This window comes from Pseudorasbora parva, chromosome 6, assembly GCF_024679245.1.
Source record: "Pseudorasbora parva isolate DD20220531a chromosome 6, ASM2467924v1, whole genome shotgun sequence".
Taxonomy (NCBI): domain Eukaryota; kingdom Metazoa; phylum Chordata; class Actinopteri; order Cypriniformes; family Gobionidae; genus Pseudorasbora; species Pseudorasbora parva.
This window is the reverse complement of record NC_090177.1, coordinates 45,695,044-45,720,647: the sequence shown is the minus strand read 5'-3', so window position 1 is coordinate 45,720,647 and position 25,604 is coordinate 45,695,044. Positions and strand designations below refer to the sequence as shown.

The window sequence follows — 25,604 nt, the reverse complement described above, 5'->3', positions numbered from 1 at the left end:
GTATATTTACATTAATAATACCCTCAGTCAGCTCTAGGAAGGGTTCTGGTCATCCCAAACGGAGGCCACTGTGCTCTTAGGAACCTTAAGTGCAGCAGACATTTTTTTGTGTCCTTGGTCAGATCTGTGCCATGCCCTTTTTCTGTCTCTGAGCTCTTCAGGCAGTTCCTTTGACCTCCTGATTTTCCTTTGCTCTGACATGCACTGTGAGCTGTAAGGTCTTATATAGACAGGTGTGTGACTTTCCTAATCAAGTCCAATCAGTATAATCAAACACAGCTGGACTCAAATGAAGGTGTGGAACCATCTCAAGGATGATCAGAAGAAACGGACAGCACCTGAGCTAAATATATAAGGGGTCTGAATACTTAGGACCATGTGATATTTCAGTTTTTCTTTTTTAATAAATCTGCAAAAATGTCAACATGATGCTGTGTGTACATTAAAGAGAGAAAAATGAACTTAAATGATTTTATCAAATGGCTGCAATATAACAAAGAGTGAAACATTTAAGGGAGTCTGAATACTTTCTTTACCCACTGTATAACTTATGTACTATCTTACATTTCTTCACAACACAGGCTAACAGACTAATGGTCATTGCATAAATACATTATGGGAACATTAATGGTGTGCATCTTGAGACAAAACAATGGTGCTGACATATTTTAAGATATGCTTTCAGTTAAAACAGCTCAAACATTTGTTTTAGTCTGAGACTAGACTTAAGCCTTGTCTGTGAAACTGGGCATCCATGTATGACTCAATGAATAAAACAGGCCACAATTCTCAAAAGCTTTATTCTATTTTCATGAATTTTGTTAATTTGATAGATAAAACACACTCTCAAATGTAAACTCGATATTTACTTTAAACACTTTTTTGAAAGATGTGGATTATTGGATTAAATTTAGGATAACTATTTCTTTCCCAGTGTAAAACAGACAGCAGTAAAATGTCATTAAATTTGAGAAATAATTTGAGGAATAGAGCAGAATGTCAGACAGATTTTTTTAACCTTTTTATTATTTGAAATTAGCCTCTTGCAAAATAAAGTCACACAAATATTTAGGCTCAGATCCCAAGTCTGGTCAGTGTGTAATCATAACTGATTTACTAAAGAAATGCCAAGGTCAAATGTTTTCAGTAAAATGAATAAATTAGTAGACAAACTAAACCCTATGAAAGTCTTAAATCTACACAACTTGGTTTTGACTTCAAAATTTGTTTACAAGTGTGTGCAATGATTAAATCTTAAAATATCATCTTGAAAATTATAGACATATTAATCAGATACATCATAGACTGGCATATCCTCTGTTGATCTCTCTCATCAAGCTTTAATATTTACTATCAGTGTGACAATCCAGGAAGAAACATCAGGAAGACATTCGTTCATCATTTATTCCACCCCTTTCATGAACTCCAAGAACTCTGCAACAGAAGGATAGTGGAGAAGCATGGGACAGGGACAAGGATGGAGTTGTATCACACTCGGTCTTTAAGGGTTGACTCAAATACTTTTACTATAGCAAAATTGTGCAATCTTCCATCATTACTAAACACCATGGACACTGCCTCCTTACACCATTGCTGACTTTTTTTTGATAAAATTTAAACTTGTTCCCTGCCAGCATTGTTTTTTTTTTTTAAGTTGTCAGCCACCACCAGTTTTTTTATTTTATTTAACCAGTTTTTTTATTTTATTTATCATTTTCACAAATAGAAGATTTTGTTGTATGAATTTGAACATGCAATGAACAAATGAACAATAAAACAAAAGAATCTTCTAGATTAATGCATTAAAATATTATCAACACTTGAATGTCGGTAAGTTTTTATGAAAAAGCAACATTTTGAAGAAACAGCTGTGAAAATCCTAAGTGTTTCCAAAAGATTACAACATGTGCATAAGCAATGTCTCTTTTGCTTGTTTCTGCTTCTTTTTTCACCTCTGTTTTGCTCCAGAGATTCTGTACTGTTTTAGATGTGAAATAGTTCCCCCTACCCCTGACACTATGGGAACACCGAACCAATTAACCAGGCTGACACATGCTCCCATAACACTGTTTGGAAGGTCCTGAAGCTTCTATGTTTAAAAGGACTCTAAACTAGTCTGAGCCATGGTCCAGGAAAGTCTAGACCCCTTAGAGCAGACCTATCAGAAAATAAACAAAGCCTCAGCTAAGTCCATGACCCACATCTAACTATATATATATATATATATATATATATATATATATATATATATATATATATATATATATATATATATATATATATATATATATACACTCTAAAAAATGCAACTCAACTTGGGTTAAAAACAACCCAAGTTGGGTTGAAAATGCACCGACCCAACAATTGAGTTGTTTTAACCCAATAGTTGAGTTGTTTTAACCCAGTGGTTGAGTTGTTTTAACCCAGTGGTTGGGTTAAATGTTGCTTAAGACAACCCAATTGCTGGGTAAGAACAACTCAACCATTGGGTTAAAACAACCCAATTGTTGGGTCGGTGCATTTTCAACCCAACTTGGGTTGTTTTTAACCCAGCATTTTTTAGAGTGTATATATATATATATATATACAGTCTTGTTCAAAATAATAGCAGTACAATGTGACTAACCAGAATAATCAAGGTTTTTCGTATATTTTTTTATTGCTACGTGGCAAACAAGTTACCAGTAGGTTCAGTAGATTCTCAGAAAACAAATGAGACCCAGCATTCATGATATGCACGCTCTTAAGGCTGTGCAATTGGGCAATTAGTTGAATTAGTTGAAAGGGGTGTGTTCAAAAAAATAGCAGTGTGGCATTCAATCACTGAGGTCATCAATTTTGTGAAGAAACAGGTGTGAATCAGGTGGCCCCTATTTAAGGATGAAGCCAACACTTGTTGAACATGCATTTGAAAGCTGAGGAAAATGGGTCGTTCAAGACATTGTTCAGAAGAACAGCGTACTTTGATTAAAAAGTTGATTAGAGAGGGGAAAACCTATAAAGAGGTGCAAAAAATGATAGGCTGTTGAGCTAAAATAAATCTCCAATGCCTTAAAATGGAGAGCAAAACCAGAGAGACGTGGAAGAAAACGGAAGACAACCATCAAAATGGATAGAAGAATAACCAGAATGGCAAAGGCTCAGCCAATGATCACCTCCAGGATGATCAAAGACAGTCTGGAGTTACCTGTAAGTACTGTGACAGTTAGAAGACGTCTGTGTGAAGCTAATCTATTTTCAAGAATCCCCCGCAAAGTCCCTCTGTTAAAAAAAAGGCATGTGCAGAAGAGGTTACAATTTGCCAAAGAACACATCAACTGGCCTAAAGAGAAATGGAGGAACATTTTGTGGACTGATGAGAGTAAAATTGTTCTTTTTGGGTCCAAGGGCCACAGGCAGTTTGTGAGACGACCCCCAAACTCTGAATTCAAGCCACAGTACACAGTGAAGACAGTGAAGCATGGAGGTGCAAGCATCATGATATGGCCATGTTTCTCCTACTATGGTGTTGGGCCTATTTATCGCATACCAGGGATCATGGATCAGTTTGCATATGTTAAAATACTTGAAGAGGTCATGTTGCCCTATGCTGAAGAGGACATGCCCTTGAAACGGTTGTTTCAACAAGACAATGACCCAAAACACACTAGTAAACGGGCAAAGTCTTGGTTCCAAACCAACAAAATTAATGTTATGGAGTGGCCAGCCCAATCTCCAGACCTTAATCCAATTGAGAACTTGTGGGGTGATATCAAAAATGCTGTTTCTGAAGCAAAACCAAGAAATGTGAATGAATTGTGGAATGTTGTTAAAGAATCATGGAGTGGAATAACAGCTGAGAGGTGCCACAAGTTGGTTGACTCCATGCCACACAGATGTCAAGCAGTTTAAAAAAACTGTGGTCATACAACTAAATATTAGTTTAGTGATTCACAGGATTGCTAAATCCCAGGAAAAAAAAATGTTTGTACAAAATAGTTTTGAGTTTGTACAGTCAAAGGTAGACACTGCTATTTTTTTGAACACACCCCTTTCAACTAATTGCCCAATTGCACAGCCCTAAGAGCGTGCATATCATGAATGCTGGGTCTCATTTGTTTTCTGAGAATCTACTGAACCTACTGGTAACTTGTTTGCCACGTAGCAATAAAAAAATATACTAAAAACCTTGATTATTCTGGTTAGTCACATTGTACTGCTATTATTTTGAACAAGACTGTATATATATATATGGGCAATGAGGAGCATAAAATCTGGAGTAAGTGAATGAGAAGAGAGTATAACGACATCTTAAACATCTATCCAGCTCTACTTCTAAAATGTTTTATCAGGGAGCCAAACAGCAGGCTTCTATATAGTAAAGCAAGCTCACCTTACTTTTTAGGCTAAGGAGTGGGGCCCAATCTCTGTTTACACCATCCCAGTCCTAAATAACAGCCACAAGTGCCAGGCTCAACCTAATTCATCTCTAAAAACAACCTATTGTACCCCAACACCTTTTATGCCATCCCATTGTTAATCCGTAGGGTTTAATCTGGAGTCGGCCCACCCTCTCTAACAGATCCAGCTCTTCTGGGAAGGCTTTCCTCAAGGTTTAGGAGTGTGTTTATGGGGATTTTTGCCCATTCTTCTAGAAGCGCATTAGTGAGGTCAGGCACTGATGTTGGACGAGAAGGCCTGGCTCTCAGTCTCCGCTCTAATTCAGTGGCGGCTGGTGATATATTTTTTTGGGGGGGCGCGGGGTTTTTTTTGGGGGGGGGGGGGATTTACGTATATTTAAGAATAATTGCGTATATTTAAGTATAATTATGTTAATTTAAGTATAATTTACTTATAAATTATACATAATAATAATAATAATAATAATAATAATAAGTATATAAGTATATATAAGTATAATTACTTATAAATTATTTTACTTATTTATAAATCAAATAAGTAAAATAAATACAAAGCAGTACCAAGAAGCATGTTGACTAAATTCAAGCATTAAAGAGAAAACAGTGTCTGCACTTTTTATCTTTTTACATATTTATTTCCCATATATAATTGAACAAGGAAAGGAAAAAACAAAAGTAGCAACAACAGACTGGCATGTTGACTACTTGAACATAAATTTTGCTCTCCTTTCTTTCTGGCCAGCAAATTTCTCAATTACTCTCTGATTAAAGTCAGTCATCTCAGTGACAAGTCTCTTTTCCATGGAGAGCAATGCAAGTGCATTCAGCCTCTCCTGGGTCATGGTGTTTCTGAGAAAAGTTTTTATTCTTTTCAAGGTCGAAAAACACCTCTCACTCACTTTGAAATAAGAGACAGTGAAAGCAAAAAAAGGGCAATGCTACCGTCACATCCAGTCAGCCACCTCCTTTTCTCATAACAAGCGCGGGTGAAGCTCCGAGTGTAGCTTCGTCCTCTGTCACTGGACTGCTGCTGAAGTTGTAAATCGGGCTGGTCCGGTCCGAGATCCTTAATTCTTATTTTTTCTTCCAGCGAACGCCTTGTGAAAGGATTTTTTTGTAAATCAATCACAGAATTTAGTTTGACTGCTGCCATCTCTACGAATGTTTAGGCGGGCGGGGTCGGAGTGACGTTGTCACCAACGCTCTCTCGCAGTAGTGGCCAAGAGCGTAACATTGAATGACAGTTGACGAGAACCAATCAGATTGGATCAAAAAACATGTATGCAATTCTGATTCGCCAGGGACGCAGCGACCTGCGCCCGGAGGAGAATCTTTAAGAAACCAATTAGAGACCAGCTTCAGGTCACATGCTGCCCGACGATTTATGGACTGAGATAGACATCCATTTGTCCGGCGTCCCTCGCCCATGAAACCGCATGAAACATTAAAAAACATATAAAATAGTTTTTTTTATTAAATGCTGAGGCTCTTAATTACCCACTCATACATCATATGAGTAAACTATTTTATTTTTATTTCATTTTTATATAATTTTTGTATACATGTATATTTCTGGAATTGTCATGGGGGCGGCGCCCCAGCGCCCTCTATTGACAAGCCGCCACTGCTCTAATTCATCCCAAAGCTGATCTATCGGGTTGAGCTCAGGACTCTGTGCAGGCCAGTCAAGTTCCTCCACACCAAACTCCTCATCCATGTCTTTATGGACCGACGCTTTGAGCTCTGGAGCACAGTCATGTTGGAACAGGATAGAGTTTCTTTCACTGGAACCAACCCCAACTGGGCCAAGACACACCCCTCAAAAACAACCCCACCCCAAAATCCCCCTTTCACCAATCTTTACACGGTCAGGCAAGTCCCGTTCTCCTGAAACCGCCAAACCCAGACTCGTCCATGGGATTGTCAGACTGAAGCGTGATTGGTCGCTCAGAGAACACGTCTCACTGCTCTAGAGTCCAGTGGCGGCTGCTTTACTCCACTGCATCCCACCCTTTGCATTGCTCTTGGTGATGTAAGGCTTGATGAGCTGCTCGGCCATGGAAACCCATCCCATGAAGCTCTCTATGCTGATCTTGAGCTCATCTGAAGGCCACAGAAGTCTGGAGGTCTTGAGCTGTTGACTCTGCAGAAAGTTGTAGACTTCTGCGCACTGTGACCCTCAGCATGCGCTGACCCCGCTCTGGGATTTATCACTTTGTGGCTGAGTTGCTGTTGTTCCCTATGGCTTCCTCTTTGTTATAATCCCACTAACAGCTGAGCGTGGAATATTTAGTAGAGAAGAAATGTCAGGAATGGCCTTATTGCACAGGTGGAAACCTATCACGGCCCCACGCTTGAGTTCACTGAGCTCCTGAGAGCGACCCGTTCTTTCACTAATGTGTGTAGAAGCGTCTGCAGGCCTAGAGCTGGATTTATACACTGCGTTAAGAATTATTAGGCACATTGATTTTCTTATCATATTTTGTTCCAGGCACATATTACCAATTCCAAACCTTATAATATTTATAAGTGATCTATAATTGTTAATGAAGGCTGGAAATTAAAAAAAACATATATAGTGTTTAATTTTTTCACATCTGTTTTTGCAGAGATAAAAAAAAAAAAAAAAAAGAACTCGCAAAATGTGCTGCCAGATTCTGGAAGAGGAATTGCCTTGAGCTCATGAACACATGTGCTAACTGTTCGGCATTTGTCATTGAAAGCATATTTGCCGTAATTTAGATATATTTTTAAGATGGTAGAATGCAGTTTTACAGATTAAGTTGTAGTATATTTAATAGTACTTAGGATTAATATGATTTGGAATGGGTAAAATATGCCTGAAAAAAAAAATGATAAGAAAATAAACGAGCCTAATAATTCTGCACGCAGTGTACACCTTTGGTCCTGGAAGTGGTTGGAACACCTGAATTCAATGATTTGGAGGGGTGTCCCAATACTCTTGGCAATATAAATTGCCAAAGGGGCCCTTTTTAAAGTAACCTGGGGCCTGTACCATGAAGCTGGTTTAGCTGGCTAGCCAGATTTGTTTAGGCTTAGTTTGTGCCAATCCTGGGTTTTAGGTACTATTAAAGTGGTTTGGCTTTTAGCTGTGTTCATCGCCATAGTAACTTACCCTCCACAGCTAACCTGCTCTGGGGCAGGTTATGTTCTGGATGCTAGATCTCAAACTGAAATTGGGCCAATCAGCTGTGAGTAAAGGGACACACCTCTGATGCAATAAAGCCACTCCCCCTGTTTCTGCTTCAAATTAAAGGTCACTACATAAAAAAAAAAATTTAAAGACTAAAGCGTCTGACTTTTAACAATGCTTATTTATAAAAATAATAATTTTGAATGATTTAGATATAATTTATGTAATTATTATACCCTTCATCAATTACAAATTTATCATTTTAGTTAATCAATCATTAATAGGCACTTTGTTAAAATTCATATAAATAGCCTACATAAAGTCATATAAATAAGCTTTAAAATCTATAAATACAACTATTAAAAAAAGAAGCTTACTGAGCTTAAATGTTCAATTTTCTTTATATCAAATAAACTACCTTCATAACTTTTACTTGCATTGACGTATACTATTTTTTCTTTAAGTTGTCCTCTTTCATAGACAGCTTTTCTTCTTGCTGTGATTTTTTTTTTTTTTTTTTTTTTTTTTTTGTCACAGCTAAACTCCTGAACTCAGGATCAAAGCCTGAGTTGACAGAGAAAGTTGATGATAAGCATCATGGGACCAACAAAGACTTAATACAATGGTTTGGTTTTGTCAACTTAAAACTAATCCTGTAACCCTGAGTTTGTTAAACTACCATAATGGTACAGGCCCCTGGTCTCATTGGCAAAATGAACCTGTGGCAACGTTTTTGCAAACCACAAAATATGTACCAATAGGCACATATCACTGCAGTTTCCAACAGGAATAAATCTTTAAAGGTAATAAAACAGCATCGTTTTTTGTTTTGTTTTTTTAAATGAATACATTTCGCAGTTCGCGTGACTTAATCAGCTCCATATGTTTAACTTTTCTGACATATTAAGCTTACTCGATAGCTCAGCTGGTACAGATTTGTACTTGCAATGCTGAAAGCTCAGGAACGAGTCCCGTGAGAAACGAGTCATGATAAAAGAGCTCAAAGACGAGTTTAAAACACAAGCTAAGATGACATGGATACAATCTTATTTTTGTCACATTTGCTTTTGTTAACACTATCGGTTAGGTTTAGGGTTTAGTGTGGGTGTACGTAGAAAAACCAACATAACAAAACACACATCTTTTCCGGAAAAAACTAAGCTTTTAACGCCACCCAGTGGACATTTTACTTTGAAACTGTTGTGATAGGTACATATTGGTGAGTATTTTGTGTGCCACAGGTACGTTTTTCCAATTAGACCAGGCTGTCTTAAAGACAAAGAAGCTGATGATATTCTCAGGCATCTGTCTTATGCATTGGGCGCACCTTGCAACATCATTACACTGCATCGGCCATTGAATGGCAAGTTTGTACACACGTGCCCCAGATACCACACTGAAAAAAATGACTTTGTGGTATGGTAAAATCTATTACATTAATTCATGTAATTATTACATTGTACAATTAAGTTTAAGTTGGAACTATATATCTTAAGTAAAATGTACACAGTCTATTCATGTAATAACTTAACTGAGAAAAAAGAGTAAATTTTATCATATATTTACAAATAATATTTAATGTTTTATAGTCACAGCACATTCACCTAAAATAGTAAGTAAATTTTACTCTGAAAAGCAAAGTGCATTTGAAAATGCGCACAGATTTTTCGCAAAGATCCAACATGTTCAGTGGTGGCAGAGATGGTCATTTTGGGATGTTGCTTTTATGTGGCTGACTTATTCTCAATAAGTTTTAACTTTTCACTGAACGTGAGTTTTAATCACAATAAAGGTAGCCAACGCTACATAAGTTCTTATTGAGAATTAATAGAGTTTTTTTATGTCACCATTATGGCGATTAGTGTTTTCTTTAGTTGGGCAATTTGGCGACTTTTTAATGTTAATGTTTCTCTCACTGCTGTGACTGAGTTTGCTATGGCAAGAAAAGCAGAGAAAACATGATCAGATGCTTTTGGCCGCTTGATGATCAGAATATGATCATTGTGTAGTGGCTTAATTCACCAATCTTATACGTGAATATGAGCAATATACTATTAACCTTGTTTTATTCTAGAAAAGATCCAGCACAGTTTTAACCAGAAAAGTTGAATACAATTTATAACAGACTGTACACTAAGCACTTTGAACATCTGCAAGCTTTTCTCACACAGAGATATCAAGATTCAGCCTAAGAATCTCATCAATGGTGACATGCTTCATGCCACAATGCATTCTGGGAGCATCATGCAAAACTAAGAAATATCAGCAATATTCACTTGGGTTTGTAATTGGATGCAATGGTAATCTGAGTGAAAGTTACAATCTATAGATGAGTATTGCCAGTGCAATTTACTTGTGTATTTTACATAAAAAATAAGTGGTTCTAGTAAGTAAATATTACTTAGAATAGCCCGAGTAAATATTACAAGCACTTTCTGTGTGGAAAAAGTTTCCTAGCTTTTTTTAAGTAAATGTCACTCCAAATTTTTTTCAGTGCAGGTTCTGTGAGGGTGCATCCCCATAGCATAAGCAGCTGACACACCGTGGAAGTTCCCTCGAAAGAGAACATGGATTGCCGGAAAATTCTGTCATTCTTGGGAAGCTTTGTGTCATAAATTATTGGAAATTCCTTCAATGGCGGGGAAGGAGGTAAGTGCAGCAAAATCAAACTTTTTTTTTCTCTGAAAGGAACTTAATGAAGTTCCAGATGTCTAGTTAAATGGGTAGGCTTTTATAAAAGTTAACATAACTGTTTAAAGAACTATAATTATGCATGTTGAGTGAACTTGAGTATAACACTGAACTTAAAGTATAAGTGAACTTAAGTATAACAAATACTTACCATCATAATCAATTTTTCCATCATTGTTTTTGTCTCCGTCCCTCATCAGTTCATCAATGTCGTCTTCAGTTATGGTTTCTCCTGTGCCTTCCAGCATCAGCTTCAGTTCATCAAGATCTATGTACCCATCTGCATTCCTGTCCAGGTACAATCAAAAACCATCAGAAACCACTGATCCCACCACAGGTCAGTTCTCTTAATTCAGTTTAGGGACACACATACTTATCAAACATACGGAAGAGTTCTGCCAGTTCTTCCTCTGACTTTCCTTTGCTGTCATCTTTCATGCATCTCACCATCATGACCAAAAACTCCTCAAAATCCACCGTACCACTGCCTGCATACACACACCAACAAGCATTTTTAGAATTTCAATGACATTACATACAGACATTTTTTTTTTTACTTTAAGCCGCATTTTAATGCCCCCAATATATTTTTTTTAAATATAATGATATATTATTAAATAAATACACTCGCCTAAAGGATTATTAGGAACACCTGTTCAATTTCTCATTAATGTAATTATCTAATCAACCAATCACATGGCAGTTGCTTCAATGCATTTAGGCGTGTGGTCCTGGTCAAGACAATCTCCTGAACTCCAAACTGAATGTCAGAATGGGAAAGAAAGGTGATTTAAGCAATTTTGAGCATGGCATGGTTGTTGGTGACAGACGGGCCGGTCTGAGTATTTCACAATCTGCTCAGTTACTGGGATTTTCACGCACAACCATTTCTAGGGTTTACAAAGAATGGTGTGAAAAGGGAAGAGCATCCAGTCTGCAGCAGTCCTGTGGGAGAAAATGCCTTGTTGATGCTGGAGGTCAGAGGAGAATGGGCCGACTGATTCAAGCTGATAGAAGAGCAACTTTGACTGAAATAACCACTCGTTACAACCGAGGTATGCAGCAAAGCATTTGTGAAGCCACAACACACACAACCTTGAGGCGGATGGGCTACAACAGCAGAAGACCCCACCGGGTACCACTCATCTCCTCTACAAATAGGACAAAGAGGCGACAATTTACACAAGCTCTCAACCCAATAGAGCATCTTTGGGATGTGGTGGAACGGGAGCTTCGTGCCCTGGATGTGCATCCCACAAATCTCCATCAACTGCAAGATGCTCTCCTGTCAATATGGGCCAACATTTCTAAAGAATGCTTTCAGCAGCTTGTTGAATCAATGCCACGTAGAATTAAGGCATTTCTGAAGGCGAAAGGGGTCAGGCACAGTATTAGTGTGGTGCTCCTTTAGGTAAGTGTAGATTGGTATTAATGATAAACACGTTAATAATAAGAAAAAAAAAACACTACTACTTTTCTAAACACAATACACTTTTTTAATTGAATACAGTACTGATACTTTTGTTACAATTTTAACAATACCGATACTGATTATTTCTTAAATGGATTAAATGGATGTGATTTTTGAAAATTTTACACGGTCATTACACAAAAAATTACACAAATCATTACACAAATCACAACTATATAACACATATATTTGCTATTAATAACACATTTATCACAAAAGCAAATATGAACACAACTAAATACAAATGTGTACCAATAGGAGTAAAATTATCTTGTATTTTATAGAAAAATTGATTAATAATAAAGTAATTTATTATATGTGAGGGTATTGTTTCTCAAATATTTAAAAAGTACTTAAAACATTTGAAAGAGATGCAAAAACCTACATTTTGTATTAATATCATTCTAATAATCAATATAATACCCATCCCTTGGTACTTTTACACTTATATCCTAAGTAAATGAAGACATCATTTAATTTTTTGGGTGACTATTTCCTTGAATGGAGAAAGTTGGAATATAATATCAAAATCTCTGAGATTGCAAACAGATTGTAGTATTTTATGAAGATGTATCATTATAATGTCATGTAAAACGTCAAAGTTGCCTTGCTATTTCCTGTAAGATATACGAGATCGCTACAACTGAATATATGGGTTCACTCACTAACACCTTTTAGTTGATATTAGTGTTGTAGTACCTTTGTGTTATATTGTGTGTTTTGGAGACCATTTTTTGAAGGTCTTGGTCTCGACCGTATTCGCACTCACTCTCGTCTCTGTGAGTGGAGTCAGGGCAGTCAGGATTTTATTTCAAGATCAGTCAATACCACAACATTGGGGATATCACTAAATGCTGGTGTATTGTCTGGTTATTCAATTTCTAATTAGATTAAACAGTAACAAAAGAAATCAAATTAGAAATGTTATTGATTGTGATGCCAGATCAGAAATACACACCACACACCCGCTATACACCACAGAGGAGAGAGCGTGATCGCGCCAATTCACACTCAAAAAAATTAATCTAGCTGTTTGCTCAGTTTATTTAAATAAAATAAGCTGAAACAACAAAAATCTTTAGTTTTTTACTTAATTGCCATTTTACTCAATTTTATTACGTTAAATGCACTAGAATTTTTAAAATGTTAAGTTAACCTGAACCATTTGTGTTGGGACTACATGAATCATTTCTGTTGCGCTGACTGAACTGGGCAGTGTATTTCTAGTTCCCAGCATGCTTTGCATAGAGATGGATCCGGAGAGTAAATGTTGAAATGAAGTGCTGTCTAATGTGTTTTTTAGTGAAGGGAAATACCTGTTAACGTTTGAGGTTATATTTGACAGTTATATGTGACATTTAAAAGTTGTGTTGATTTTTTTGAGGTTACCATTATGGTGAAGTGTAGACCGTGTGGTTAAGCTATGCAGTTCTCCATGCGCTGTAACTGTGCCAATGCCAGTGATGACACTTGATCGTTACTTGCATGTTACAATTAGTAAGTGATCAAGTGTTGTCAACCAATAGTTTTTATAGAATTAAAGAAATAAATTCATGTGACACAGCTCCCAGACTAAATATGGTCATCAGTTCTACCCCTTTAAATCCTACTTCATCTAGTTGGAATGACATGATTTATTTTGTAGTTTTAATTAAATGATTTTAAGTTCATACAACAAGATTACAACAAATTATTTCAAACCAATTCAAATTTGTTGGAAAAGCATAATTCAATTTTGTGGAAAGGCTTTCCTTAATTTAATTTTATTCATTCAACAGTTTATTTTTTTGAGTGCAGTGTATGGGGTTTATTAGGAGGCCATGATTGATAAGGGCAATGGAAGAAATGTGGCCAGGACACCCGGTTTACCACCACTGTGATTTGAATGGCCAGAGTCAGGACCTCGGTTTAACATGTCATCTGAAGGATGGAGTACAGTGTCCCCATCAGTGTTAGGACCCCTGCTGGCTTCACTAACACCTCTTCCAGCAGAAACTTAATTTTCATAAAAAATTGCACGATTGTAATCGTAATATTGATTTTATAGGTTCAATAAGCAAAATGTTATTTTTGACACATAATTTCTTGCAGTTGTTATTGTAGCTTCTGTGCCACCTCTGCAGTTTGTTGTTTCTGATTTCATTTGATTGGCTGTCTTATTTAAAAAAAAAATGTTTTTTAAATATCTAATTCCTCAGGCAGTAAATGTGGATCTATTAAATGAATTTGAGAAGAGCTGGTCTGGCCTTAGTCTTGACTCTGTCTTGCCCTGCCTTAGTCTTGGTCTTCTTCTTTTCTTGGTCTCGTTTTAGGTGGACTTGACTAAAACACTTGTTGACTTTACAGGTTATGGTTCTGGAATGTTATATCTTGTGGATTGTTGTAGACTTTACCGTCCTCATCCACCTCATCAATCATCTCCTGGAGTTCTTCCGGCGTGGGGTTCTGGCCCAGCATCCTCATCACCTTCCCGAGCTCCTTCGTGCTAATACAGCCATCTTCAGCATCCTGAACGAAAATATCAAATGCTGCGCGGAACTCTACAAAACACAACCACAGAACTTTTGCAGTTAGTTAAGCTGTTGTGTACTGTATAGTCTCAACAACTTAATGATATTATTAAATGTTTGCTTAAAACAACCCAATCTCTGGGTTATAATAACCCATTTTCAGCATTTTTTAGAGTGTACAGTATACAGTGGTTATGGAAAGTATTCAGACCCCCTTACATTTTTCACTCTTTGTTATATTGCAGCCATTTGCTAAAAAAGTTTTTTTTTGGACAGAAAACCCCAGAATTGTTGACATTTTTGCAGATTTATATAAAAAAAGAAAAAATCACATGGTCCTACGTATTCAGACCCTTTGCTGTGACACTCATATATTTAGCTCAGGTGCTGTCCGTTTCTTCTGCTCATCCTTGAGATGGTTCTACACCTTCATTTGAGTCCAGCTGTGTTTGATTATACTGATTGGACTTGATTAGGAAAGTCACACACGTGTCTATAATAAGACCTTACAGCTCACAGTGCATGTCAGAGCAAATGAGAATCATGAGGTCAAAGGAACTGCCTGAAGAGCTCAGAGACAGAAAAAGGGCAAGGCACAGATCTGGCCAAGGTAAAAAAAAAAATTCTGCTGTACTTAAGGTTCTTAAGAGCACAGTGGCCTCAATAATCCTTAAATGGAAGATGTTTGGGACGACCAGAACCCTTCCTTGAGCTGACCGTCTGGCAAAACTGAGCTGTAGGGCGAGAAGAGCCTTGGTGAGAGAGGTAAAGAAGAACCCAAAGATCACTGTGGCTAAGCTCCAGAGATCCAGAGATGGGAGAAGTCAACCATCACTGCAGCCCTCCACCACTTGAGGCTTTATGGCAGAGTGGCCCGACGGAAGCCTCTACTCTGTGCAAGACACATGAAAGTTTGCTAAAAGAAACACCCGAAGGACTCCACGATGGTGAGAAATAAGATTCTCTGGTCTGATGAGGCCAATATAGAACATTTTGGCCTTAATTCTAAGCGGTATGTGTGGAAAAAAAAAATATCACCTGTCCAATACAGACCCAACAGTGAAGCATGGTGGTGGCAGCATCATGCTGCGGGGGTGTTTTTCAGCTGCAGGGACATTATGACTGGTTACAATCGAGGGAAAGATGAATGTGGTCAAGAACAGGGATATCCTGGACAAAAACCTTCTCCAGAGTGCTCAAGACCCCAGGCTGGACCGAAGCTTCACCTCCCAACAAGACAATGACCCTAGCTAAAATAACGAAGGAGTGGCTTTACAACAACTCCCTGACTGTTCTTGTATGGCCCAGCCAGAGCCCTGACTTAAACCCAGTTGAGCATCTCTGGAGAGACCTGAAAATGGCTGTCCACCAACGTTTACCATCCAACCTGACAGACCTGGAGAGGAATGAACTGGCAGATCTGCTAAGAGGAATGGCAGAGGATCCCCAAATCCAGGTGTGAAAAACTTGTTGCAGTTTTTCTTTTTTTAATAAATCTGCAAAAATGTCAACAGTTCTGTGTTCATTAATGAGAAAAAAAATCAACTTAAATGATTTTTAGCAAATGGCTGCTATATAACAAAGAGTGAAAAATGTAAGGGGGTCTGAATACTTTGTACACTGTATCTCCTGTATATGCTCCTGCACTGAAACTACCAGGGTGTGTACGGGGTTATGTTAGTTCCTTGCCCAGCAAGACTCAAAGAGACACCACTTCCTGGCATACCGTTTTCTAGTGGAGGGATTTCTATCATGGAGCTGAATACACTGTATCTCAAAATGCTAAATGTTTGCCTTGGAGTGGAACTTAATGCTGCCTCATAATGTTGATGCCATGGGAACACTTCTGCGTGAGCTGGTGTCTGAAGCATGTGTGATGATTTGGATCTTGATTGGCTGGTGACAAAGCGTGGTCATGTGAAGTAGCGTCATCCATAAATAGCCACATGAAATGTCACTAGCTTCTTTGTCTTCAGGAAGCTGCTTTGCATGAGTGTGGAACATTTTGTTCTCTCTGTTAGAGTTAAAAATAAAATAAAAAAGAAGTTTGTCTACTGTCTGTATCTGTTGAGAATGACACCAAAAAATTATAAGTAGTGTGTTCCACCATGCCCTCATTATATTACCAGTGATGACAAGTACAATCTTTGTGTTTCTGCTTGGGAAGCTGATGGGTGGGGGAGCAATCCTGGATGGTTGCCCAGCCCAGAGGATAGGGGAAGTCTAATATCTCTTTTGGGACATACATTTCCTGGAGATGAAGGATGTAATTCTAGCTTTGAGGTAATTTCTCCTGGAACTGAGGGGTTGCCACAAACTGGTGCAGAAAAGCATCTTGGTAGTCTCATATATAAATCCCCAGGTTGGTGCAGGAGATTCTGCCCTGGGCTCAAAGCATCTTGTTCTCTCTGAAATGTAGATCTGTTTGCCTCTGAGGAATCACTGTCCTCTTTGGTTCTCCCTCATACTGCCAGCTCTATTAGGGCTGGATGTCATGGTAAGGCATGCCAAAGCTATGTCTGTATGCCTTTCCTCCTATTGCTCCTAATATCTCTCCTAGTAGGCTCTCTTTGGGAGATTCCCAGGCTCGGGGCTCAATCTTTTAGCCCTGGCCTGGAATATGGAAAATGTGGGTCCAACCCCTGATGGGAACCAGCTCATACCTTTCCGATCTCTCAGTCAAGGTTGTTGAGACCATTCTGAATGCTAGAGCTCCCTCCACTAGAAAACGGTATGCCAGGAAGTGGTGTCTCTTTGAGCCTTGGTGCGCAAGGAACTAACATAACCCTGTATACAACCCGGTAGTTTCAGTGCAGGAGCATATACAGGAGCTCCTTTAAATGGCTTTTCAGATCTATTCCCTGCTATGCTTAAAGTATACGCTAAATCTGATTTCCTCAACCACATAGATGGAGTAACTGTGGGGAGGCATCCGCTTATATCCCACAGACCATGAGTTCCTTCCTGGGATCTTTCCATAGTCCTAGAAGGATTAAGAGGCTCCATTCAAGCCTTTGGAGCCAGCATTGGATAAGTTTGAAGAGAAGGCATGCTGGTCCTCGCTGCACACATGTATCAGGTTTTACAGTCTAAATTTGGATTCAAACCCAGGAACTTATGTCCTTTTGGGTTAGTTATTTTGTACCAGTTCTCATTGCTTTGAGGAACATACCTCCTAGGGGAACTACCTTGTTGGAGAAATGTTATACTTCTATGTTTGTGCTGCGGCAGGCTAACCCTTTCCTCACAAATTTGCCTATATTCATTAATGAGTTGGTTTACCCCGGGTTTGTCTCTTTTGGGTAACTGTTCAAACCATAAGGTATTACATAAGTTATTACATAAGGCTTCAGCATGGCGATGTGGGTACAACCACTTCTATAGCATCATTGTTGTGATGCAGCGTTGAGTTCCACTTGAAAGGGAGTGTCTGAGCCCCTGTTTACACCTGGTGTTAAGATGCATTTTGGTTGATCGGATCAAAAGTAGACGAGGGAGATGCATACTTGTTTACACCTGGTGTTTTATCTCTTTTGTCCACTTTCAGCCACTTCTGTCCTGATTTCTTTGAGGGCAGGGTCTATGGGTGGGTATAATCATATGTTGTTTTTCAGATCTTTCAATCTAATGGACAAAATAAGCCTGTGCAATTAACATAGGAACATGATTTTGGATGGCCAAATTACTGTCCAAATATTCAAGTCAACCTTATTTATATAGCGCTTTTTACAATGACGATTGTTTCAAAGCAGCTTCACAGTGTTAACAGGAAAATAATGCAACAGAATTTGATTCAGCTGTACAGCCGCTCTGGTGAAAACAGTGATGTTATCAGCTCATTTCAGTTATCATATATTGTCAATGCGGGAAGATCAGTAATATAGTTGATATAGTTAATTTAGTTTAGTAATTCAAATTATTTGGATATTTAGTTGAAATTTTAGTGTCCCCAAATATCAAATCCAATTTAAATAGCATCGGGTCCATTTATATTTTTATTGTTATTTTACACTATTATCGTGTCATTTTTTACAGCACTGTAGGTAGCAAAAAATGTATAATCTAGACCCATTTTAGAACATATCACATAACATTTTGGCTAGTCTGAGACCTAATATGTAAACCAAAACTATATGTAATACTATACCATACCGTTTTTCTGCTCATCAGTGAGCTGCTCTGCCTGTTGAAGACATCAATGGATCAATCATTATGGCAAAGTCAAAACATGATGTACACTACACAAATAAACACAAACATGCACACAGATATTGTGTGGATTTGTGTGATATTGGTATTTTTGTAACAATCATTAAATTAATTTTAAAAATGAAAAGGGTTGCATCACAGTTGTCACACTTAGGTCTGAGGAAGATGAAGACGAGGATCAGGTAAAGGTAATTACAAAGTTTATTTACAGAGAAGACAAAACCAGACACTGAACAGAAAACAGGCAGGAACTAAGGCCCCGTCCACATGAAGCCAGAGCTTTCCCAATCCGATCTCTCCCCCCCCTCATTTCAAGAAATATCTCCGTCCACACGAGATCACCAAAACCGACTCAAAACAATGTAGTATGCCAGGCCATGTAATTCTGCCACAGAAATACACTGAAGACTGAGAAGAAGAGTTGTGGCTAGAAGGGTTATAGCAGTGGTCGGAGGTGAGGCAAAATCTCACAATAAAATAACAATAAATACATTTGCTACTTAACAGATATTTTATTAATGCCTACACCTACCCCAGCCCTAAACCTACACTGTAAAAAAGTGTGTCGTAAAATAACGGTAATCTACTGGCAGCTGTGGTTCCAGCAATGTACTGTTAATTTACAGCCCTCTACTGTTTATATACAGCTCTCATTTTTACAGTATTTTACCGTAATAATACCATGAAAGGTAACTTTTAATTTGGAAAACTGATCGCTTCAAACAGTTCTCATTTTAAAACTAGTATTTATAGGTGTTTGTATCGTAAAACTTCATTTGAGTCATTACACACTTGTAAGGTGTAGTAGTAAAATGATTTAGAAACATGACTTTAACTTCAATCTTTGGGGTTCGTTGTGAGCAATAGCACACACGTATGTGATAAATTACTCAACAAACGGCTCATAACTGCATCAGCAAACACAGTCACTGCCGTTAAATAAAGCATCAGGCAGCATATCATCAATGTTTCTCTGCTCATCCTGGACTGAAGCACAGGCTCTACTCTTCAGCACAACGGTAACCCACAAAACTAATGAATTCAACTAAAAGATCTCTTCTATTAGCCTAGAAATCTAGACGCACCCTAGCGGCAGCAAATTTAATTTGCCCGCAAGTGTGGTCTAGCAACTCTCAATTCCTATCTGAGCTGTATTCCTCAGAATCTGGACGGCCCAATCACATCGTGTATAGAGTCGGTGGGCGGGGCCATAATGATGACGGCCGAGTTGCGTTTGCGTGCTTCTAGTAAACACAGAAACTGGCGAATGGCGGCATTCTTTCGTATCAGCTCTGCCCGCGCCTCCGGAAGACTTGGAGTTAAGCTTTCCTCTGAGAAAAGAACAAAGAGCGGCACTGAAGTCATTCTTAAAAAGGGAAGATGTGTTCGGAGTTTAGCCGACCGGATACGGTGAATGTGTAATCAGTCAGCGAGCTCCCCTTCACCGTCGTTGCTCCGGTTGGTGTAGCGCTATCCTATCGCGTGCAGAGGGAGTTTGAAAGACAACCGTTTATCCGCCCCTCAGACTGAGCCCTGTCTATGGTGAGTTCCCAGACCAAACATCTTGATGTGGGTCTGGCTTGTCAGGCTACTCTTCTATATCATCTTGTGCAACAACACATAAACACAGGTCATTTTAATATTTACTCTCCTTATCAGTTACTGACTTTACACAACTTTTTTCTAATAACTTTCACTAATATTTCAGTGAAAATATCTTGATTCATCTGGTAAATCTGACTGTTACGTTTTACAGTATATTACTGTTTTTCCTTGATTTAACGGTAATCTACTGGCAGCTCTGGTTCCAGTAAAGTGCCGTTTTTTTACAGTACTTTTCCGTAAATGAATTTACAGTTTCTTACTGTTAATTTACGGTTCCCTCTGTGGGTTTTTTCATCTAACCCCTTTAACCCTTTTAACCCCACAGCAAAATCTTCAGTTTTAAATGAACACTGAAGAGTGTACACACAACAAAGTGTTAGAGTAATTGAAGCATTGATGAAGTTAATGAGATAATTAAGAGATTAATTAACTGATAACTGAGAACACCTGTTAACAAGAATCACTGAAGGACAGAGAAACACAAGAACTACAACTGACTTCAGCCACAGCTTTAGATGAAATCAACTGAAGATAAAAGAAGACATTAAATCTCTGAAGATCTCATCAGAGGATTAAACAACTCCACAAACATTATTACCAGCTTCACACATTACTAACCAGACTGACTTTATTTCTGTCAGACGTCTACAGAAGCTCTTATTGAGAATTATCAGATCTTTAGGTGTTGATGTTTAATAGAAAATATTTGGTCACCATTATCGTGACCAGTGTTTGCTTCAGTTGGGCTCTTGGCCCTTGACTTTGTAATGATAGTCTTTCTTTGTCTGCTATAACTGTGAGTTTCTTAAACACATTTATTGTAGCAAAATAGCTAAGGAAAAAAAATGGTCTGAAGTTATTGGCTGTGGTTTGCTATAATTGTAATAGGATGTTTAGCTTGTTAATCTTGTCCAGTGTTTTTCCCTAAACAAACCCATTCTTTTAAAAACACATATCAACTCTTATTTTACGTTATTAAACTGGGACCCTTCTGAAATTATCAACCACTGATTAGGAATTAGTTATGAATGATTTATAAAGTCATGATTTTAACAAATTGTTTGCTCTCTGCTGTCATTTAGACTCGCATAGACATGAAGAATCAGCATATGAATCTCAACAATGGTGACAATCAATAAAAAAAACCGAACAGATCAACTCTGAACATCACAAAACACTACTTAAAGTCAACACAAAAACAGCACCAAAAATAAAGGCAAATAGTAAGAATTAAAGAAAAGAACCAGGCTATTCAGCAGCATCATTTATTCGTGCCGCAATGCATGCTGGGAGTTTTGAGTGTCACCACGGCTGAGATTCATACGCCGATTCTTGATGTCTGTGTGAGTCAGATTGATTCAGATGTTTTGACCACAAGCTGTTCCCATGCTCTTCAAAGTATCTGGTTGTTGCAACAATGAGGTTATAAAATTATTGGGTTCAAGTTTTACAAAAAAATTGGCATAAGCTATATGTTTATAGATAAGACTAGTAAATTATTAGTGAATTAAACCATTATTAAATAGTCAACATAACCAACTCATATTTTTTTCTCAGCTTTGCTTGCTAAATCAAATGTATTGAAAACACACTATTACAGCAGCGAGAGAAAAACTAATGTTATTGTGTCAATGTTCAAGAGCCCAACTAATAGAGGTGTGCGATACCGCTAGATTTGGTATCGATCCGATACCAAGTAAATACAGGGCCAGTATCGCCGATACCGATACCAATACCGATACTTTTTAATAATTAAGGTGGATGCATCTTCAACCTAAATCTAAATTAATTTTCATGACTTTTAATTTGTTTTTGTGATTTCCATTTTGGGTTATTAATCAGTACTACAAAAGCTTTTGTTCAGAAACAACTTTTGGTTACTTCTGTTTTATTTAAATAAACAAAGTTACAAAATGATTACTTCACAAATATAAAAAATGTAAAAACAAATTCTCTTTTCAAGTAGCATGTTAACAAAAACTGTTTCTCCTCTTTTGTGCACTTCTTTTCAGGATTTTTTCTTAAATAAACAAAGTCACAAAGTTTTACTTCACAATAAATATAAAAAATGTAAAACAAATTCTCCTTCTAATCCGATATAATGCTGAAAATTAAAATGCGCGGCTGAGCGGCGCGCGCGCCTGACTGCTGGTGGTAGCGCTAGTGGTGAGTCACGTGACAGTACAAAACAGGAGAGGGGGAGGAGAGCAGTGTCGAGCATGAGCAGCACTCTTGAGAGCTTCCTCTGCTCTGTGACAGCAGCAGCATTTTGACAAACACAGCCAGGTCGCAAAACGAGAGAAACTGAAACTTAAGTATCGATATTTTCACGTTGGTATCGATCAATACCGATACCAACGTTGGTATCGATATTATCGATATTAGAATCGATCTGCCCACCTCTACCAACTAAAGCAAACACTGATCACCATAACGGTAACGTCAGAAGAAACAATCAAACATCATCTGATAATTCCCAATAAGAGCTTCTGTAGACGTCTGACAGAAATAAAGTCAGTCTGGTTAGTAATGTGTGAAGCTGGTAATGCTGTTTGTGGAGTTGTTCAATCCTCTGATGAGATCTTCAGAGATTTAATGTCTTCTCTTTATCTTCAGTTGATGAAATCATGTTTCTCTTTCCTTCAGTGATAACAGCAGGTGTTCATCAGTGTCTGAATTCACTCTCTTCTTTCCTCTCTCTCTGTTGAGTGGTCTATATCAGTGAACTAGTGTAGGGAATAGTGAATAAGGGGATAGGGAGTGATTTTGAACACAGCCTCTGAGTGTCAACTTTAAGCGCTGTTAATTCACTGTATATTACTGTTGGCTATTTTCTCGAAAATGACAAATATTACCCAGAATGCATTGTTTTCTACAGTATATTACTGTTTTAATGGAAAACAGCATTTTACTGTCAAAATGTGGCCGTTTTTTTACAGCATTTTTTTACAGTGTACCCATAATGCAGATACGGTAATTCAATGACGCGATATTGATGTGCGCATGCCTAGAGCCCGTAGTTGTATCCGTTAACTCTTTCACCGTGCTGGACGTAGTGTGCAGTGATGTAGTGTGTTGACATCACTGTTTCACAAAATATACGGATTGGCTGTACACACGAAAACGTAAGAATATGATTTTCAGATTTATCCACTCTAGGACCCGGTTTCAGAAAATATCGGATTCACGCTTCCAAAACGCCGGATCCGACGAAACACTGATGCGGTACAAAATGTATACGTATACAGCTAAATGCGTAAAAAAAACATATTTCTAAGTTGTGTCCCCATTAACAACATTAGTTTCCTTAAGTCCAAACTCTAATTTTATTCAAAGACACACTGAAATTTGTTATTTTGCAGATTACTCAACACCAATAAAGGTATATCTGGGTTAAAAATAACACACCGCAGATACATGATATGAGGTGGCCCAACAATGGATGGGGTAATCCAGAAAAGATATTTCACGAGACAGCTGCTTAAATAAGAGTGTTCTGATCCAACACAAACCACCAGACTGATGTGACACAAACACCAACCAGGATGTTCTTCCCAGACTCACAGTCCCGTGTATATCTCAGACAGAGATCAGTGGAGATAACCCCCCCCACACACACACACACACGCACACACACACACACACACACACACACACACACTATACACCACACACACACGCACACACAATGCTGGAATCTGACTTTGAGTGTTTTATCTTAAGCGCTGCATTTCCAGCATGCAGACACTCATACACGGCTGAGCAAAGCCTGCCAAATTTAGCCATGGGCGGAGGCGGTGCTCCATGTGTAGTCATGACTGATGGTGCTGCTGCCCTCTCCAGCGGCTCCTATCTAACTCTGATAATGCTCAAGAGTCGAGGTATTTTGAGCTGTCTTTTCAAGACTTTAGCATTATGTTTCCGGCTTGAGGGAAGTCTCGTTTATGCACATTATAATATGATTTACAGCCATTGTTGCTGCAATAGAGAATATAATAATGTTATAATAATGTTTTATTTTGAACATTAATATCTAGTAGTATAAATCCTTATATATAATAGCCTCAGATATTATTAAATCACCTTTTCTATGAATCAATAATGTGTTTATGAAGATGTATAATACTCCTTATGATGAGTATGTTTTTTCCTTAATATTTTTTATAAATTGAAACTTATGGTTACATTTAAATGGTAAATGGTGGATGTTACAGTAATGCATTATAGCGTCAGATACAGGAAGATGCCTCTTAAGTGCATCAATGTGGCCATTTTTAGATTTAAGTTTAGCATGTGTAGGCAATATACATTTTTTTTTTTAACATTTTGTTCTAATCATTTTGTTCAAAAACCGATATAGCCGTCAGACAAAGCAGAGTAAAAGAGAAGTGTCTGAAAGGTCCATTTATTCTATGACTTTGTCCTGCAATTCTGATGAATTGATTTCACTCAAACAGCCTGTAGGGTTAAATCAATAGCCAAGACGTCTGAAGTGTACATCTACCCCATGGAAGTATTGAATAATAACCCCATGAATTACAGTACATATTAAATTAAAAAAAAATATAACACTATATCAACATGCCACTTCATGGGTAATCTTACCCCAAGGGTGTAATGTTTTTCATACTGTATATTCTGTGCCCTTACAGTGTCCCTACCCATCACAGAAAACAATATTTTAAGGAAAACCTAATACTTTTGCAGTTAATGTTGGTATAAATCATTCAGTATTTACATTTTCCCATTCTGTGAGCTTAACTAAAGAGAGAACTATTTACAGTTAAAAAGTTAAAGAAACAAAGCATAAAACAATCACATTTTTTACATATAAAAATTAGTTAATTGCATTGACAATAGACAAAGAACTGACTATTTGTAAATATCATATTAATATATTAACAATAAACAATAGATTGTAAATCATTTGTAAGTACGTTATTACCGTCTACTTGTATAAAGTGACCCAGTGCCAAGAAAAAAATAAAACAAAATAAAATACTCTACTCTTTAAAAGTGCAACCATGAACAGCTAATTATTTAGATGTATTATATAACAGTAGTTCATGAAAAAGTGTATTATGAATGCTTAATTCATTGTTGAAAGACTTTGTTTTAAACTCAAGAAAGTTGAACTCATGGACTCACCGCTGCTTTGTAGATATCGTTCATCGTGAGGAGATGTGAGGAGATCAGAAGGACAGGACGCTAGTGCAGGACACAGAGCTTTATATTGGGAGAACAGGACACCCTGTCCCCTCTCTGGGACGGCCCATCACTCACTCCATCCTGATAAAACACTCATGTAGTCATGGGGAGGGCTCAGTCAAGAATAGAAGGCCAAACTATCTCGTCATTAGGACTGATTCTACAACAAAGTTCACTATGTATTTCTAATATACTGTACTCAGGTAGGTATGATGTCAGTGTCAAATTAAAAGTGATCTGTGGAAATTTAAACTAGAACAAGCCACCTGTGGCCTGTTGCACAAAGCTGGTTTCAGTTGTTACCCAGGTAATTTCGAGATTATTTTGAGCAAACTCTGGGGTTTTTTCGGGCTCAA

At 37.8% G+C, this 25,604-nt stretch overlaps 1 protein-coding gene across 1 annotated transcript; it reads right to left on the bottom strand.

The window, feature by feature from the left end:
- Positions 1-781: 781 nt before the first annotated feature.
- Positions 782-25,317, bottom strand: tnnc1a (troponin C type 1a (slow)). The gene is made up of 6 exons (XM_067447025.1): positions 25,189-25,317; positions 18,379-18,409; positions 14,110-14,256; positions 10,619-10,733; positions 10,397-10,533; positions 782-1,434 (listed from the first exon to the last, which is right to left on the bottom strand). Exons 1-6 carry the CDS (start codon positions 25,210-25,212, stop codon positions 1,403-1,405), a joined length of 486 nt encoding a protein of 161 aa, XP_067303126.1. The 5' UTR covers positions 25,213-25,317; the 3' UTR covers positions 782-1,402.
- Positions 25,318-25,604: the final 287 nt, after the last annotated feature.

Bases quoted from the DNA above. Each gene is read 5' to 3' on its own strand.
- tnnc1a (XM_067447025.1), bottom strand. From the start codon at position 25,212: ATGAACGATATCTACAAAGCAGCG. The intron at 10,734-14,109 runs GTAAAGTCTACA...GTGTGTATGCAG, and splicing joins TGATGAGGTGGATGAGGACG to GCAGTGGTACGGTGGATTTT. The intron at 1,435-10,396 runs GTAAGTATTTGT...CTTCTGTTGCAG, and splicing joins TGGAAAAATTGATTATGATG to AGTTCTTGGAGTTCATGAAA.